The sequence below is a fragment of the Chlorocebus sabaeus genome, chromosome 10 (genome assembly GCF_047675955.1).
Source record: "Chlorocebus sabaeus isolate Y175 chromosome 10, mChlSab1.0.hap1, whole genome shotgun sequence".
In the NCBI taxonomy this organism is placed as follows: Eukaryota; Metazoa; Chordata; class Mammalia; order Primates; family Cercopithecidae; genus Chlorocebus; species Chlorocebus sabaeus.
The window spans coordinates 120,711,997-120,731,464 of record NC_132913.1 but is presented as its reverse complement, the minus strand read 5'-3'; the positions used below and the strand labels follow the sequence as shown (position 1 = coordinate 120,731,464).

The following is a 19,468-nucleotide window of genomic DNA, read 5'->3' as shown; positions in this document are numbered from 1 at the left end:
AGCAGGGGTAGGGAGCCGTGGTCCCAGCAGGCACTCAGTCCTGCCCCTGCTGAGCTCCACCAGCCACTGAGGCGCGGGAGTGAACGGTTTGCTTGGAGGCTGCCAAGACACTGCTCCAGGTCCTGCCTGGAGCCCAGGCCTGGTGTCTGTGAGCAGGAGCAGAGCCCAGGCAGCCCGAGGTGGGGCAGAGGTGCTATGGAAGTGGCCCGCACTGCGCCTCTGGGCCAGGGGCTGCTCCCTGACCTGGGAACCCATGACCTGGGGAGTGCTGACATGTAGTTTTTTGTCTCTGCAGCTTAAGCACTGAAAACTTATAAAAGCTAGGAGGAACTTGTGGGCCACAGGACAGCAGGTATGGAGGGGATGCTTGTGGCCTCTGGGTCGCCACAGGGTGCTTGGAGTGCCAGGAAGATGTGTGGATGGAAGGAGGGAAGGAGTGCCGTTTACCCCTGTCCCTGGTACAGGACCAGCTTCAGACTGGCTCTATGGTGTCCCATCTGGTCAGGGTAACACCATCCATTACCACCACGAACCCTTAACTGCCTCAGTTGTGCCCTGTGCAGGCCCTGCCGTCTAGAAGGGTATCTATGGCTCCGAATGTCAAGAAAAACGCCACATACACAGCTGAGTGAGAAAGGCACGATTTATTGGTCATGCAGACTTCCACCATGGGAATGTGGGGCACATACCCTTCTGCGTTCACACATACCGCTGCATTTAGCTCCCTACATTAATTCTGCTATGTTGAAAAAGCAACATAAAGAAAGACATCACCCATCTATTCTCCTAATAACCAACGAAGCAGAGCTGAAAGACACAGAGCTAGGAAGAAAAGGCTGCACTATTTCAAGAGCCTGGAATCAAGAGGCCCACCCTCCCTGGCAGCCAGGCTGGAGAGCACGGCTTTCGGGAGCAACAGCAAAGACTCTTCTATCTGCATGATGGAATACGTGTTGGGGGGCTTGGCTTAACTGTGGCTGGTGATGGCTGCCCACCTCGAGGAGGGCACAGGGAACCTGGCACAGTCCTTGGCATCTCCAGCCCAGGCTGAGGCCAGATCTCTCCACTGGAGAGTAGGAGCTGATTTCCTGCTCCTTCCAACTAAAGAACTGAGAAGCCAGGTAGATCCCTGCTCTCAGCTCAGCAATGCCGGAACCCCCGGGCTTTAGCTAAAGCAGCTTGTGTCACTGAAGCTGGACAGAACAGGCTTCTTGTACCCTAAACAAGCTACCCAGAATCTTCAGCTCCTTAAGGCTAAGCCCTTGTCTCACTCCAGGAGGGCACTGGGCTTCTTAATGCTTTCACCCCTCCGAACACACACCATTTTGAACTGGTGCATTTGGGCATGTGGTTTTAGGTGGTTAGAGCCTCAGCTCTCGAGGTCATCCTGATGTGATGAATGTTCGTAAAGCACTTAGCACAGCACTTGGCACATCGTGAGTGTTCGATTCACGTGGTCATTATTATTATTAACATTATTATTATTATTTATATCTCCACCCTCGAATCGGCGCTGCAGTTCCTTTCTTCAGAATGGCGCCTTCAACAAGGCACTGGGGTCCCAAGTACCAAGAGCGAGCTGGAGATCCAGACTATTTGTTGCTTGTCTGGTGTGCGTTTTTCTTCCAGCCTCAGCACTTGGTGCCAAGTCTCACAGGCAGTGAACTCCCTGGGTCACAGAGAAGCTAGGCTCTTTCCTGAAAACACAAAGCCTTGCATAGGAAGCTGGGCAGGAGGAGCCAGCAGGAGGTCCTGGGAGAGGGTCCAGTGGCTTCGTGCTGTTCCTCTGGGCTCCCGACTCACTGGCAGCTCACTGAGGGCTTCACTGTGGGACAAGAACAGAACGGCCGTCAGGGCTCATTCTCACCAGGCCATGTTGAACTAAGTGGCCCGGGTCCCTGCATGCTGTGGGCTAGGCCAGGCTTCCTTTAACATGTGGCTGAGAAGAGCCAGCACTCACTGTTCTAAGTACTTTACCTAGTTATTTTTAAAAATTGCTTTTTGGAAATGGGGCCTTGGTCTTACTCTGTTGCCTAGACGGGAGTGCAGTGGCGCAATCATAGCTCACTGCAGCCTTGAATTCTTGGGCTCTAGGTAGCCTCATGCCTCAGCCTTCCCAGTAGCTGGGACTACAGGTGCATAGCACCACGCCCAGGTAAGTACCATATATCTTTATCTATATATATGTAAAAAATATATACACATATACACATATGTAATATGTATATTATATATATGAAATGGTATGTAATGGATATCAATGTAAATACATAAATATAAATATATAATTTCTATATAGATGATAATACATGGTAATAATATAAAATAGCCTATAATGCAATTCTCCTTCTAAGGCTATGAGGTAGGTACCATTAACAGCCCCTTTTTACAGATGGGTAAACTGAGGCTCAAGGCACAGAGCTAGGAAGTGGGAGGGCTGGGATTCAAATCCAACATAGCCTGGCTCTGCAGTCTGTTCTTTTTTTTTTTTTTTTTTTTTTTTTTTTTGAGATGGAGTCTCACTCTGTCACCCAAGCTGGAGTGCAGTGTCACGATCTCGGTTCACTGCAACCTCCACCTCCTGGGTTCAAGCAGTTCTTCCATCTCAGCCTCCTGAGTAGCTGGGATTACAGGTGCACATCACAATGCCCAGCTAATTTTTGTATTTTTAGTAGAGACGGGGTTTCACCATATTGGTCAGGCTGGTCTTGAACTCCTGACCTCAGGTGACCCACCCGTCTTGGCCTCCCAAAGTGCTGGGATTACAGGCGTGAGTCACCATGCCTGGCCCGGAGTCTGTTCTTAATCACTGTTAGTCGTGCTCAAAACAATTTTTATTTTACATGAAGGAGAGGGAAAGTGTGCTGAATTCTCCAAAATACTGGGAAATTTTCAAGTATGAGTGTGAATAATAAGAATGAGGCTGGGCGTGGTGGCTTACGCATGTAATCCCAGAACCTTGGGAGGCCCAGGTGGGCAGATCACCTGAGGTCAGGAGTTTGAGACCAGCCTGGCCAACATGGTGAAACCCCATTTCTACTAAAAATACAAAAATTAGCCAGGCATGGTGGCAGGTGCCTATAATCCCAGCTACTTGGGAGACTGAGACAGGAGAATTGCTTGAACCCAGGAGGCAGAGGTTGCAGTGAGCTGAGACCACACCACTGGACTCTAGCCTGGGCAACAAAGAGTGAAACTCCGTTTTGTTTTATTTTTTTAAAATTTTTTGAGACGGAGTCTTGCTCTGTCACCAGGCTGGAGTGCAGTGGCACGATCTCGCCTCACGGCAACCTCTGCCTTCCAAGTTCAAGTGATTCCCCTGCCTCAGCCTCCCGAGTAGCTGGGACTACAGACGCACACCACCATGCCCGGGTCAATTTTTGTATTTCAGTAGAGATGGGGTTTCATCATGTTGGCCAGGATAGTCTCGATCTCCTGACCTCGTGATCCACCGTGCCTGGTGAAACTCCGTTTCAAAAAAAAAATTATAATAATAACTGAGATATAAATGATTTAGGCTCCTTTTTTTATGTAATCTTCTTCCTCTAGGCCTGACACTGGACTAAGAGTTTATCCACAGCCCCGCCTTTCTTCCTTTCAACAACTGCTGCAGAGGCAATGCAGGGTCAGGGATGTGTGGGACAGGCAGGCCTGGGTTCAAATCCTGACTCTCCCTTCTCATGGAGCAGTTCCCAAGACCATCACTCGCATGTGTTCACATGCATGCACACATGCACACACACACATGCACACACACATGCATAGGCACACACATACGTACTCACGCATGCACACGCACACACATGCACACAAGCCCACGTGTGGCGCCGCGCACCTGCATGGCAGTCCTGCTTAGAGGCCCCGGTGGCCCCTCCTCCGGCCGGTGCTTGCCGTGGTGCGGGAGCTCAGTGTTGTCGCGGTAGTCGCGGCTCTTGGAGTGCTGGAGGTGCAGGACCGCCGGGCTCTTGACTGGCAGCGGCGGCCGCGGCGTTGGGGTGGGCTGAGTCTGCTGGTTCATTTCCGACCTGGAAGGCTTGATGGGCCTCTTGACTGGCACTGGGGCCTGGGAGCTGATGGCGGTCTTCGGCTTCCCTTGGCTCTTGTCCCCGCCCGCCGCCCTGCCGTCGGCAGAGGACGAGCAGGTGAAGGAGCGCAGCCGGGGCGCGGGCGCCTGCTTGCCGGGCCCCTCGCCGCGATCAGCCTCCTGGGCTTTGGTGAGCACGATGCTGGGCGACAAGATGCCGGGTTCCGGGCAGGGCGGGGGCTCCTTCCGCAGCATTTTTGGGGATTCCTGGTCCTTCCTGGGAGCAGGCTTAGGGAAGGAACTCACGGACCCGTACAGGGGGTTCTCAAACATCTCGGGCTTTGTCAGCGGCAGGTCCTCCTGAGGCAGTGTGTCTCCTGCGTTCTTCCCCAGGTCACTGGGCCTAGAGACAGGGACAGAGCAGGGAAGACACATGTTCAGGGGAGAAGACATGGGGGCGTGACTGCTTAATGACTCTGGGTCTTTCTTTGGGGTGATAAAAATGTTTCTGCACTAGTTAGAGACGTGTAACATTGTAAATGTACTGAATGCCACCAAATTGTTTTGTCTTGTTTTGTTCTAGAGACAGAGTCTTGCTCTGTCGCCCAGGTGGGAGTGCAGTGGTGTGATCATGGCTCACTGCTGCCTCAACCTCTTGGGCTCAAGCAATCCTTCCCCTCAGCCTCCCAAGTAGCTGGGACTACTTGGGAGTAGCTAGGAGTAGCTGGACGTTGCTGGGAGTAGCAATGCCACCAGGCCTGGCTAATTTTTTTGTTTTGTTTTATTTTGAAGAGATGGGGGGGGTCTCACTATATTGCCCAGGCTGGTCTTGAACTCTTGGCCTCAAGCAATCTTCTCACTTTGGCTTCCCAAAGTGCTGGGATTACAGGCACAAGCCACTGTGCCCAGCCTAGCAAACTGTTCATTTTGAAATGGTTAATTTTATGTTCAGTGAATTTCACCTCAAGTAAAAAAAAAGGAGGAGGAAACAGTACTGTGTTTATCATACGTTGTCCTCAAAGAGAGTCTCAGTTCTGGTCTAGGACCTTTTCCACCATAAAACCTGTTCACATCAGAGCATCTGTGAGCAAGGGACTGGAGGATTTGTAGGAGAAATGAAGCAAGCACTTATATGGCACCTCAGTATCAACCCCTCATCCTCATCAGATGAGCCTGCTCTCCACAGCCCCTCCCCACCTCCCCAGTCAACAGGCCTCCTTTCCTGGCTCCTCCCATCCCCACCCCCAGCCTCTCCTCTGACTCTAGCAATTCTGCTCCGACCCAGCATTTGCATGACTGCCCAGGAAGGTGATCACACCTCCTCCTCAGAAACCACTTGTGCTACTTGAGGGTGAAAGCTCAAGAGGCTCCATCTACCAAATTTGTGTGTGAGACACTTCCCCATGCACAGCAACACAGCCACAAACAAGGACAGAATCTGAGCTCAGGGGGCCAACATCCCAGTTAACACAGTGTCCTTCCCAGCCACATGAAGTCCTCTCCTTGGAAGGCTCTACTAACTCATAGTGGAAGGAACACGTGGCGGTCGTGGTGCAAGTCAGAGGGAACTCGGACACTTGTGAGTACTGGGGAAACCAAGGCCAGTAGCTAGAAGAAAGGCCCGACCAACTCATGGGCAGGGGAAGCTTCTGTGTTGTGACCCAAAGTAGGTAAGCACTGCCTTTGCTTGTTTGTGTTCTGATTTTTTTTTTTTTTTTTTTTTTTTGAGACGGAGTCTCGCTCTGTAGCCCAGGCTGGAGTGCAGTGGCCGGATCTCAGCTCACTGCAAGCTCCGCCTCCCGGGTTCACGCCATTCTCCGGCCTCAGCCTCCCAAGTAGCTGGGACTACAGGCGCCCGCCACCTCGCCCGGTTAGTTTTTTGTATTTCTTAGTAGAGACGGGGTTTCACCGTGTTAGCCAGGATGGTCTCGATCTCCTGACCTCGTGATCCACCCGTCTCGGCCTCCCAAAGTGCTGGGATTACAGGCTTGAGCCACCGCGCCCGGCCCTGTGTTCTGATTTATCACTGCTCTGACTGGAGGTGATTTCCTGCTGAGCAAACTATGAGAATGAGGAATGGGAACACATTTTACTTCCTGACCAGCAGCAGAATCTCCCAGGAGAGTGTTCTGGGATCTGCTTTCTACAAAAAAGGAAGCTACTGTGAAGAAACTGTGGATCACTGGGAGCCCACTGAGGCTGTCACGTCTGTTGCTGATGGGATGTGCACTGAAAAGCTGCTCAGAGGCACTCAACAGTGACTCTTTGGGGAGTAGATGTGGGCTCAGGGGACAGAGGCAGGATGTCATCCTCACACAGGTGCCAGTGAGATGCCACGGAGCTCCAAGGAGGCTAGCCTTAGGGACACACCAAAGGGAGCCTGACTGTGCACTTGGGGGTGTTTCCCATTATTTTTTGGAAACACCTTAGAGCAGGTGCATATAGAAATACTGGGGCCTCAAACAAGCACTTTGGAAAGGTGCCCCTCCATATGCAGCCCTCTTCTGACCCCTGTGTGGACCCGCAAAGGCCATTGCTGTGAGTTAGCCAAGGGAAGAGGGCACAGGAGGGAGCAACTGGCATGGTCACAAGTTTTCAGATGAAGGAGAAAGAAGTCCTGACCTCTGACCACCCTCTCTCAGTGGCTGAGATGGGAGGAGGGGACTCACTTCAGAGAACTGGGGGCAGGACCAGGAAGAGAGCCCTGGGTGCAAGCCCTTTTGTGATTCCAAAGCTCACTCCTCTGGGAAAAGAGCAGCGAGATAGAGACCAGGGAAGCCTTCCCTCTAAGAGGAGGCTTCTGCTGCACTTAGAGAGGGAAGGCTTGGTGGGGGCGGATGGGGAAGACTGGGGAAAACCACGAAAAACTCAAAAGTAAGTCTTATTCTTCTGACCAAAGGTAACAAGAAATTGACTCCTATAGCAGGCCACAGTTGTTGAATAAAGGAACTGATATCCAGGGGACAGAGTTGATTCCTGCAGCAAATGACTGTACTTCTCAGATTCAGGAGACCAGAGTCTCATCTCTAAAGCAGCTAAACACTTTCCAGGGGCTGAGAAGAGTCCCCTTCCTAACCGCACAGCTTCTGTCTGGGGTCACCAGCTGTCCTTGCTTGCGCAAGACTAAAGGGTTTCCTGAGATGTGGGGCTTTTAGTGCTAAAACTGGGACAGTACTTGGCAAACCAGGAAGGTCAGTCCCTGCACTTGGGTCTGGGTGATGGTGGGGAAACACTGATAGTGCTTTTAACACCCCCTTCCACAGCCTTTGCTCTGGCTGAGCCCGGGACCTGGAGCAGCGGAAAGGGATGAGGCAGGTGTGCGAGCTGCAGGGCTCCAGACTCCAAGCGCCTCCTGGGTGAGCAATAAGTTAGAAGCGCACCCTGGGGGCCCCTTGCCCGTGGATGGCAGCCTGTCTGCAGCTGTCGCCATGGGGCTGTGGGGAACATGCTCCCACCAAGCTGTGTGCTCATTGTTATGCACCAAGATCCATTCACTTTGGGAACTGAAAAGCATTCACTTACACAAATAATCATGCTCCTTGTTCTTTCGGGTTGCTTAGAGCTCCCTTTCCTGGGGTCTCCAAAGAGGTGGCGACACAGGCACCTTGATACCCACTGAATAGTGCCTTTTGTCCTCATATTTCCAGGGCAGGAAACTGAGGTTGTTTCTCCTCCCCCCAAGTTTCTTAGGGAATGACCGGGGTCTTACATCCTATCAACACATTCTGTACAGAGGGAAAGAGAGAGACAGCTGAGCTGAACTCCAAGGCTCTCCTGTCCTGTCATTTTCTCTCTCTTCCTGACTTCCTCTCATCTATCTTTTTTTTGAGATGGAGTCTTGCTCTGTCACCCAGGCTAACGTGCAGTGGCGTGACCTCAGCTCACTGCAACCTCTGCCTCCCTAGTTCAAGCGATTCTCGTGTCTCAGCCTCCTGAGTAGCTGGGATTACAGGTGTGGGCCACCACGCCTGACTGATTTTTGTATTTTTAGTAGAGATGGGGTTTCACCATGTTGGCCAGGCTGGTCTGAAACTCCTGACCTCAAGTGATCTGCCCATCTTGGCTTCCCAAAGTGCTGGGATTACAGGCATGAGCCACCGCGCCCAGCCTATCCGTTTTTTAGAGCATATCTCGCACATCTTGGGAAATGAGACTGTCAACAGCTCCTCCATCCAGAGGAAGGCCCCGCCGGGCCAGGCCTGGGAAGGGTGGAGCTGGAGGGAGCTGGAGGACAGTGTGATGGAGAACACCCCTGCTACTGGCTCTGCCCCATGTGGTGGACAGCACCCAAGTCCTCATGGAGAAAAGATGAAGAAAAAAACCAGTGGTAGGGGAAGAGAGGCTGAGAGTGAGCCCCTTAGGTTATGATAAACCAGCAAAGAGCCTCAAGGGAGACAGTGTTCACGCTATTTTGCCCATCTTAAATCGTTGGTAATTGGGGCTGCACTTTCATGCCTGTCTGTCATCCTGCGGCTACTAGAAACATGTAGAGCTCCCCACTTGTGTATCCATGAGGGGCCGATGGTTGGCTCTGCTCTGTTCCAGCAATACTGGAGAGCAGCTGTGCCTTTGGGAAGTGCTGACCCCGTTCCTTGGCTGCCTGGCTTGGTCTCCTATCTGGCTTCCATTCTTCTGCCTGACCCAGTTCTAGACTCAGATCAGTTTTCTCCACCGTCCGGGGCTTCCCCAGAGTTTCAGGGCCAGGCCCCATCTCTCTGCGGGCCAGCTACTCTGCCTTTTACATCCCTAGTTCCAGTTTCTAACTAAGTGTCCCTCACAGGAGAGACTAGGAAGCTGCTTATAGAACAGGAAACCTCGTGGTTGAGAAAAAAGAGGGGAACTGGAGGGTAGGAGCAGGCTCTACATGGAAACTCCCACCCTGTCCCATGGGGCCCTCTAGGAAGCCGGAGATGCCCGAAGGCTCACTAGCTCTAGAAACATTTTTTTTTTCCTTTCTTTTGAGACGGAGTCTTGCTCCGTTGACCAGGCTGGAGTGCAGTGGTGTGATCTCAGCTCACTGCAACCTCTGCCTCCCAGGTACAAGCGATTCTCCTGCCTCAACCTGCTGAGTAACTGGGACTACAGGCGCCCGCCACCACGCCCAGCTAATTTTTTGTATTTTTAGTAGAGACGGGGTTTCACCGTGTTAGCCAGGATGGTCTTGATCTCCTGACCTTGTGATCTGTCTGCTTCGGCCTCCCAAAGTGCTGGGATTACAGGCGTGAGCCACCGCGCCCAGCCTTTTTTTTTTTTTTTTTTTTTTGAGATGAAGTCTCACTCTGTCACCCAGGCTGGAGTGCAGTGGTGCAATCTTGTCTCACTGCAACCTCTGCCTCCTGGGTTCAAGCAATTCTCCTGCCTCAGCTAGGATTACAGATGTGACCCACTGCGTCTGGCTAATTTTTGTATTTTTAGTAGAGACGGGGTTTCACAATGTTGGCCAGTCTGGACTCGAACTCTTAACCTCAAGTGATCCGTCCACCTCAGCCTCCCAAAGTGCTGGGATTATAGACGTGAGCCACCGTGACCCGCCGAAACTTGTTTTTTTATGAGATGGAGTTTCACTCTTGTTGCCCAGGGTGGAGTGCAATGGTGTGATCTCAGCTCACCGCAACCTCCACCTCCGGGGTTCAAGCGATTCTCCTGCCTTAGCCTCCGGAGTAGCTGGGATTACAGGCATGCACCACCACCCCAGGCTAGTTTTATATTTTTAGTAGAAACACGGTTTCTCTATGTTGGTCAGGCTGGTCTTGAACTCCCGATCTCAGGTGATCCACCTGCCTTGGCCTCCCAAAGTGCCGGGATTATAGGTGTGAGCCACCATATCTGGCCCAAAACCTGTTTTTTGATATGTATATAGTTTTTACAGGAGGTTCCTTTTCTTGGCAATATCTCTACAAATTTTTACCCTTTAAAAAGAAATCGAGTTGCACCAATAGGTGAGGACATGGAAGACTCCACATACATGTCTTAGGGGCCTGCTGTGTTCAGGTCCCAGGCATAAGTCATGAGCCAAGTGGACACAAATTGTGGCCCTTCTGAGGCTTCCATTCTAGGGCGAAAGCCCAGGGCGCTTTCATAAGTAGGGAGGGAGCCATCTTAATGAAGAGGATACTCACCTTGACTCCTGTGTCCTTGGGGGGAGACCCCGGTTTGCTGCCGAGGGTAAAAGCTTCTTGGGTGATATGGGTGGCGGGCAGGGAGGTGTCGTAGGACTTTCTCCCCTGCAGGGCCCCAGCGGGGAGTCCTTGGGTGGCTGGTCATAGCTCCAGGCTGTGGGCTGCTGGTCAGGGGACAAAGTCTGCTTCACGTGCAGGGGCACTGATGGCCCAAAGGGCCCCACTCCCATGTAGTTGGGGTTGAGGATTTCGGAGATGCTGGAGCCACTGCATGGAGGGGCCCTGCAGGGAAGACATGGAGTCACATCTCAGGGGTCCCTTCCCTTCTCAGGGTCAGCACCAGCCCAAGGAAAGTGTCCTCTGACAACCCTGGGGCTCTCTCGGGCTCTCCTCAACTCCTTCACCTCTTGGGCAGGGATTCATTCATTCATTCATCTATCCACGCAACACTGTGGTTACTGAGGGCCTTGTAAGCACCTGGCCCCAGGCCGGGAGGAGGGAATATGGCTGTGAGTGAGGCAGCCGTGGTCTCTGTTCTTATGGAACTCACTTTTGATGGGAGAGAAAAACAAGCTCAGTGGCACAGTGACACAATATTGATGTAGTGCTGAAGTCTGAGAGTAACAAGGGGCAGAGATGGAGGCTAGTGAAGCATTGGGACCAACTGGGCATTGGGTGACCCCAGGAGGCCCCATCTGAGGAGGTGGTCTTTTAGCTGAGATAAGAAGATAAGCAGACAAGAGAGAAAGAAGAGGAGAGTGTTCTCGGCAGTGGTAAGAGTACTTGCAAAGGCCTCCAGGTGACAGGGGTTTGGCCTGTCCCTGGACAGTCTGAAGGCTGGTGAGCAGGTGCAGAGGATGGAGTGAGAACCTGCAAGGCTGGTGGGGCAAAGAGATGGTGGGGGGTGGCCTGGGTGGCAGGAAGGAGGGGATTTTCCGGGCAGACTCTGGCAGGGGTTCATCTGGAACACATCAGCCCGCACGTTTGTGTGTGCAGTGTCAGCATGGAGGCAGCCACGCGCATATTTAGAAAAATGGGTGTGAGGTCACAGAGATCAAGGCTGGAGCCTGGAATGGGGGGCAATCAGCTTAAAGCTATGGAGGGCATGCCCCAGGCCTGGGCGAGGTGGCCCCAACAGATACACTGCATGCTGTCACTGTGTCAGGCACCCGCCTCCTGAGAACTGAGTTCTGAGTATATAGACTGTCAGGGACACTCCACATCTCCCATGTGCTCCACCAGCCTGGTTCCGAGTTGTACCTTGCTGCCATCTACCAGTGTCTGCTTCAGAAATAAATGCTTGTTCTCATGCTAGTCAAAATGCAAAAGAATTTGTTTCCCTACACTGATCCTGATTCTGGAACCCAGTAGACACTTCAGAGCCAGGATGCATTTGCTGATGGGATTATCATGGGAGGGAAAGAGGGAAAGGGGATGCTTGTGTGCCCATGGCTGTGAACGTCGGAAGCTGGAAGTGGATCAGGGAATGTGCTAGAGATGAGAATTCCTGTGTTCAATGGGGGTGGCTGGGGTGAGGGCAAGGGTTGGTGGGGACGAGTGTTGTGGGGAAGGGAGGGAGGAGAGGAACAAGCTATGTCTGTTGCTGGCATGGTTCTGCCTCCTCGGCTGGTGAGCTGGCAAAGAGACCAGAACTTGATTCTGGAACTCGAGACCACATCGGTGAGTTAGGGCAGCCCTGCTACCAAGGATGTCTGTATTCTGGTAATACAGACTTTAACATCTGTACTATTCTCAGTTCAGTCTCTGCCAAGAGCAACCGGTGTGCATTTTCCCCCAGTGATTTTTCTTGCTAGTGATAGGGTGGGGTTTGGTGGCCACAGATCCCATGATTGCTGGTGTCCTTTGTCCCACAGGAGACACAGCCACCATTTGTAGACTTGGAATCTCTCCATCCTCTCCGCAGTCACTTCTTCATGCACTAGGCCGCAAGTTCCTAAGTCAGGGACTGCACTGAATTTGCCTTGATTTCTCTAGAACTGGACACATCATAGGGACTCAAAAATGTTAGCTGAGTCAAACTGAACTTTCCGTCATGTTAGAGTTTCCCAGGCTTTGTCACAGTCACACCAACCTCTCCAGCAGTCAAACAACACAGAGGAGTCAGGAGAGCACCTCTCCTGGGCTGGAGCTTCTTTCTCCTGTGTCCTGGGTCTCTCTGTGCTTCAGTTCACCTTCTCACAGGCCCTGGGTCTGCAGAGCCATGCTAGTGTTTTGTTTTGTTTTGTTTTGAGACAAGGTCTTACTCTGTCGCCTAGGCTGGAGTGCAGTGGCACAATCACAGTTCGCTGCAGCCTCAGCCTGCAGCCTCAGCCTTTTGGGCTGAAGCAATCCTTCCATCTCAGCCCCTAAGTAGTTAGGACTACTACACCCAGCTAATTATTATTGTTCTTATTTGAGACAGAGTCTCGCTTTGTCACTGCTGGAGTGCAGTGGCAAAATCTTGGCTCACTGCAATCTCTGCTTCCTGGGTTCAAGCAATTCTTGTGCCTCAGCACCCCCCCCCCCCCCCCCCAGTAGCTGGGATTACAGGCATGTGCCACCATGCCCAGCTAATTTTTGTATTTTTAGTAGAGATGGGTTTTCACCATGTTGGCCAGGCTGGTCTCAAACTCCTGACCTCAAGTGATCCACCCATCTTGGCCTCCCAAAGTACTGGGATTACAGGCATGAACCGCTGCACCTAGCCAAAATTTTTTTTGTAGAGACAGGGTCTCGATATGTTGCCCAGGCTGGTCTCAAAACTCCTGCGCTCAAATGATCCTCCAGCCTTGGCCTCCCAAAGTGCCAGAATTACAGGCATGAACCATCACACCCGGCCAAACCATGCTAATTTGTCATGAGTCCCTGATATCCACCCCCCTCACACCCACCCCACGCCCACTTTACCTGCTGGTGGCTTCCCACTGCTTCATGGGGTCGTGGCTGGTGAGGCTCTTCAGGGTCTTTGGCCCACTGGACTCATCACGCTCTGTCTTCACAAAGTCTGGAAGGAAAGGGCCGGGAAAGAGCATGTGAGGGCCCAGCTTCCAGAGCTTAGACAAGGGATGGCAAAGGGGTTTCCATTTGCAGGCTAAAGCTGCACAGTGAATAGTGAGTACCTGGGGAGGTGAGTTAAGCAAGATTCTGAGGCCTCGTAAGAGTTCAGTGATTGATTAGTTTTGCCTGCTGTGGATCCATGGAGACTAAGCAAGATTCTGAGGCCTTGTAAGAGTTCAGTGATTGATTAGTTACACCTGCTGTGGATCCAGAGGGAGGAGAGTTGGGATCCAGAGTTGTCATTTCATGTGACATTTCCAACTTATTGGTCTCATCAAGGAACAAAGCAGGCAAATATGTTTTGTCAGACCAGGCGTGGTGGCTCATGCCTGTAACCCCAGTACTTTGGGAGGCTGAGGCAGGTGTATGACTTGAGGTCAGGAGTTCCAAAGCAGCCTGGCCAAGATGGTGAAACCCTGTCTCTACTAAAAATACAAAAATTAGCTGGTGGCAGGCACCTGTAATCCCAGCTACTCGGGAAGGTGAGGCAGGAGAATTGCTTGAACTGGGGAGGTGGAGGTTGCAGTGATCCGAGATCGTGCCACTGCATGCTAGCCTGGGCTACAGAGTGAGACCTTGTCTCCAAAAAAAAAAAAAAAAAGGCTGAGTGCAGCGGTCACGCCTGTAATCCCAGCACTTCGGGAGGTGGAGATGGGTGGATCATTTGAGGTCAGGAGTTCCAGACCAGCCTGGTCAACATGGTGAAACCCTGTCTCTACTAAAAATACAAAAATTAGCTGGGTATGGTGGTGGGTGCCTGTAGTCTCAGCTACTCTGGAGGCTGAGGCAGGAGAATCACTTGAACCCCAGAAGTGAAGGTTGCAGTGAGCTGAGATCATGCCACTGCACTCCAGCCTGGGGCACAGAGTGAGACTCTGTCTCAAGAAAAAAAAAAAAAAAAAAAGCGGTTTGGAAGGTACAGAAACCTGGGTGGGCACCATGTGGCCATGTGGACAAGCAGAGGTCGCCCAAGAAATTCTAAATCTCAACTGCAGCTGTAGCTTTGGTTCTTCCCTGGACAGGCTGGAAGGAGCCATTTAACAAGAGGTAGGTTCACTTGGTACCCTGGGTCCTTCTTTTAGCGGAGATGCTAATGGGGGAATGACAAGGCCTAAGGGCTGATAGGTGAGGTTCGGGGCTGTGAACGCTCCGCAGGGTCGGGGAGGGCGATCTGGGGGTGCTGGGTGTGGGTTCTGTTGGGAAATTTTTGAGTTGAGTGAGGGCTGGGTCAGATTGTCTGAGATCTTCTCCAGCGCTGGATTTCTGCTCTGAGGCCGCAGCAGAGAGAATATTCGATAGCTTTGCTGAGAGAAAGCACGTTCCTGTCCCTAAGTGGTGGGCTGAAGAGGGCGCTGGGGAGGGGCTTGCTGCTTACCATAGAGCTTCTCCCTTGTCTTGCCCTGAGAGGTCTGCAGCTTGATCTCCCCCTGGAAGTGGCCTGTCAACTCCCCATGGTGGGTGAGAGGCGTGTAGATGGGCAGCTGCGTTTCTGTGGCCTCTAACCGAAGGGCAATGCAGCCCTCGCCTGCGGGGAAAGCGGGAGACAGCTGGGTGAAGATCCTGCCTTTTCATGGCGGAAACACCAAACTCTTGGCCGGAGAGTTGGCTCTGTCATCCAAAGACGGTCCTTTGAAACTATGGCCCAGGGAAGGGTTATTTAATAAATACGTCAGAACAGCACCGGAGTACTTTGGGGGCAAATGTCTCAAGTCTTAGAACAAAAGGTGGATTAGTTGATGTAAAAAAATTATACTGTAGAAAACGTAGCAGAAAGACAGGATTAAACACTCATCTGATTGCTGTAGGGAATGAAAACTTCCCAAGATCTGATGCAGTATAAGACATGACAGAACAACATTGGCGGCAAGAGAATAAAACTTGCACAGAGGAAAAACCTAAAATAAAAAGAAAACAGATTGGGAAGAGTATCTGCAACCAGCTCCCCAGGCAAGAGGGTACTCCATCTGAATTCCACAAGGAACTCCTCAAAATCAAATCCCCAGCACGTACATGGACAGATAATACAGACAGACATTTCACACGAAAAGAACTGCAGCCGGCTAATTTTAATAAATGGAAAATAGTTCCACTTTCCTAGCCATCAAAAATGCAAACTAAGGAATCACTAAGTTGCTCTTTCACAGACATGAAGTTAGCGTAGATAGGAAGGGAGAAAAATAACACCCAATGCACCGGGCACAGTGGCTCACGCCTGTAATCCCAGCACTTTGGGAGGCTGAGGCGGGCTGATCACTTGAGGTCAGGAGTTCAAGACCAATCTGGCCAACATGGTGAAACCCTGTCTCTATGAAAAATTACAAAAATTAGCCAGGGGTGGTGGTGCTTGCTTGTAGTCCCAGCTACTTGGGAGGCTGAGGCAGGAGAATCTCTTGAATCTGGGAAGCGGAGGTTGCAGTGAGCCAAGATCGTGCCACTGCACTCCGGCCTCCAAAAACAAAAAATGAAACCACCCAATGCCAGCAAGGATCTGGGGAAGCCTGTCCATGGTGAGGTCGGCTGAGACAGCCTTTACAGCAATCAGTTTGGTGTCAAGTGCCAAGAAGCACAAACACTGACACCTCTGACACAGCAAACGTGGGCACCTGTCCTAAAGAGATTACTCAGAAGAATAAAAAATGTAGCTGAAGAATAATAAAAAATGTCCACAAAGAGATTCATCTCAGCATTACTGATAGCACCAACAAAAACAACTGACAGAAACTCAATAATAGTACTTTTAAAATGAGGAATACTTTTAAAATGAGGATGCAGTAAGTCCATGGAACATAATGCAGCCATCAAAAGGAACAGTCACAAAGATGGGGTAGGAGAAACATGGAAAATGTATTTAATCTGATACCAAGTGAGGGAAGCAGAGTATAAAATAATGTTTCTGTGATGGTAAGTATGAAAATCTAGGTATGCCTGGAGAATGGCGTGAACCCGGGAGGCGGAGCTTGCAGTGAGCCGAGATCGCGCCACTGCACTCCAGCCTGGGCGACAAAGCGAGACTCTGTCTCAAAAAAAAAAAAAAAAAAAGAAAATCTAGGTGTGCCTATGCATGAGGCTGGAAATGTGAAACCAAAATCAAAATGATTACTGGAATGAGACTGTTATTTTTTTCCTTTTCCTTATGATGATATGCTGTTTGTGAGTATGAATGTGAAGCGGAAGAAACAAAGGAGGATTACAGTATTTTATTTTTAAAGACAGGGTCTTGCTGTGTCACAGAAATACAGGATTCGAATGAGAAAATGAAGCATGTGTTTTGTGTACTGCCTGTTTCCTGCCATCAAAGCTTCAAACATTTCAACAGCCACTCAGATGCTCTCGCATCTATGACGAGGGTACCCCATCAGGGCCATTACACTCCTCAGGCTCTGCCCACCCCTCTTCCAGCTCCGGGACCCTCTTGCCAGCGCTGCACTGGGAACGCGGAAGAGCTGCCTGGGCTCAGGCCCAAGATCCTGTTGTTACCTCCGACAAGCTACTCAGTAGCTTCATGAACTTCAGGTCTCCCAGCCTCCTTTCCTCACCTCCCCAAAGAGGGGAGCCACAGTGCCCACACCCAGGTGTTGGCAGAGCCTGCACAGTGGGCAGCTATGCACAGGGCTTTCCTTTGTGTCTGCAGCCTCTTCCTCTTTAGTGACCTTCCACCAAGCAGCATTCAAAGCTCTTCCATTTCAATCAAATAAGCACGTGGACAAACGTGCTCCCTTGACCCAGGCGCATTCTCCTCTGCCTCCTCACGCCCTGTTAACTCCTAAGTGCCGAGGTCTGATGTCACCCTGGCCCTTCCAAGGACGCTGCACTCACCAAGTCTGCTGATGGGCTGAGTCACTTCATCTAAGGGACGCTCGGTCTTTGTGGTGGGCCCCTTGGCCACATTTGCTATTGTAACCACACCCTCTTCTTGACCCAACTCTTCTGATGGTGTCCCCAACACCACAGCATTCTGGTCTTCCTCATACGCTGTGGCTGTGCCTTGGTCTCCCTTACCCGCGGCACTACACCTAACCCAGTGCAGGAAGTGGAAGCACCATTCATGCAGCCCTGATATGGTTTGGCTGTGTCCCCACCTAAATCTCTTCTTGAATTGTAGTTCCCATAATCCCCATGTGTCATGGGAGGGACCAGGTGGAGATAATTGAATCATGGGGTGGTTTCCCCATCCTTTGCTCAATAGTGATAGTGATTGATAATGATCGTGATAGTGATGGTGAGTGAGTTCTCAAGAGATCTGATGGTTTTACAAGGAGCTTCGCCCACCAATGGGCACCCACTTCTCCTTCCTGCCATCATGTGAAGAAGGATGTGTTTACTTCCCCTTCTGCCATGGTTGTAAGTTTCCTGAGGCCTCCCCAGCCCTGCAGAACTGTGAGTCAATTACACCTCTGTCCTTATAAATTACCCGTCTTAGGTATGACGACAACATGAGAACAGACTAATACAGACCCTTTCCCCAATCCCAAGCCCAGTTTTCTACTCCATTCCTCTCAATGTTATCCTCTTCTCTCCCTTTTTACTGTCACTACTTCTATTCTGGCTCACTCATCTGTCATCTTGATCACTGCAGATGCAGATTTCCAAGATGTGAATCTGATCCTGTTACTTCCTTGCTTGAATCTTCAATGGCTCCCTACTGCCCTCAGGATAAGGTATTTGCTCTTAGCTTGGCTTGTAAAGAGAGGCTTGGTCTGGCTCCTGCCTCCAGCCTCTCTGTCCCCTCCAGGCTCTCTCTGCCTCTCTCACCCCATGCCTAGCCATACATGTGGTCTAGCAAGGGTGATCCTGACTTTGGGCTGGAGCCACAAACAGGCAGAGATGGTACAAAAGCCCCTAGTGTCTCTCTGGCCACAGGCCTCCACAGCCTGCCTGGTCTGGGCACTGGGCATTGCTGAGCAGAAGACCAGAGAGCCCTGGGCTGGTGTTTCCAACACCCCAAGTGCCACTCAGGGGACCCTGAACCACACCTCAGCCCAAAGTGCTCTGGCTGGGGGGAGGGAGTCTTCAGGCAGAGGGTAGCCACTCGGGGGCAGAAGCAGCAGCCCCTTTGTGCCTAAGCAGGTGTTTTAGAGACTGGGTCAGCAGAGGGGGGTCTGCAGCTCCAGATCTGTGAGCTGAGGAGGCTGACTCAGGACACATGAGAAGCAGAGACGGGCAGGCAGACCTGGGTTCAAATGAGGGCACAGCCACCACTACCTGTGTGACTTGGGCAAATCACTTGATCTTTCTGAGCCTCTGTTTACTTGTCGGAGAACAGTAAGGTCTTGTCAAGATTGCATCACATAATACTGGAAAGTGCCTGGCACAGATCTCACACATAGGGAAGGTTCAATACATGGAAGGGGTTGCCACTGCTGGCTGTCCTGCCCAGAAGCCTAGTCGGGAGGGAAGGATGACTTAGTGATGACGGTCCCACTAGCAGCCCTGGGATGGGGAAAGGAGAGGCAGGAGCCTATGACCGGAAGTGCCAGGTGGGCTCTCCCTGAAGGTGATGCTACGTCAGAGGCCGCCAGTTCACTGGCAGGTGTGGCACCTGTCCACAGACCCTTACCATAGGATTCGTCGCTGTCAGAGGACTTGATGCTGATGAGGATGTGCTGGTCCAGCAGGTACTCAGGGTCAGAGATAATGGGCTTCAGCTGCAGAGAGAAGGGCACACGACTGGAGTTGATGGGCAAGGGACAGGTGAGGGGACAGGTGGGTGTACAGGTGGATGAGGATGACGAAAGGTGTTCTTAGTCATCAGATCCAAATCTCTGCTGTCCATACCCAACAGAGCAGGTGGGGTATAGCTTTCACATACACCCTGTCCAGCAAGGTGGGGGTTAGCTTCCTTCCCTGTCCTCCTAACCTCCACACTGCACCCCAGGCCTCCTAAACTGAGCTGGCTCCCAGGTCCCAGCAAGAAAGCCTGACCCCAAATGGGCCCCATCCATTGCCCCCGTTCCTTCCCATCCCTAGGCCAGCGTCATGGAGGAGGAGGCAGGCTGACGGAGAAGTGGGGCCAGGCACCAGGTCTGGAATGACCCCCGCACTCCACCCTGCACCAGGGTCCCCGCACAGAGCACACACCTTCTCCTCGGCCCCTCCAGGACTGTGGCTGCATCCCAGCCCTGCCCCTATCTGGCTTGCACCTATCTGGGGAGGACGCAGCCTCTGTGACCATCATGGCAGAGCCCCCAGCTGGGCCTGGAATGTCCTACAGATTGTTAGGGGTGTGGCTCAGCGAATGACAGACACAGACTCCCACATTCCATCTGTG

The 19,468-nt window shown here is 51.7% G+C and overlaps 1 protein-coding gene across 2 annotated transcripts in view; it reads right to left on the bottom strand.

The window, feature by feature from the left end:
• Positions 1-625: 625 nt before the first annotated feature.
• Positions 626-19,468, bottom strand: part of INPP5D (inositol polyphosphate-5-phosphatase D) — a 151,937-nt gene continuing 133,094 nt past the window's right edge. For both annotated transcript variants that reach the window (XM_007966684.3, XM_007966685.3), the window contains 6 exons: positions 18,758-18,845; positions 14,576-14,725; positions 13,051-13,147; positions 10,144-10,425; positions 3,836-4,427; positions 626-1,825 (listed from right to left, as the gene is read on the bottom strand). In XM_007966684.3, coding sequence (XP_007964875.1) covers positions 1,823-1,825; positions 3,836-4,427; positions 10,144-10,425; positions 13,051-13,147; positions 14,576-14,725; positions 18,758-18,845 — 1,212 coding nt within the window. In that variant the 3' untranslated portion in view covers positions 626-1,822. The remainder of the gene's footprint in view (positions 1,826-3,835; positions 4,428-10,143; positions 10,426-13,050; positions 13,148-14,575; positions 14,726-18,757; positions 18,846-19,468) is intronic.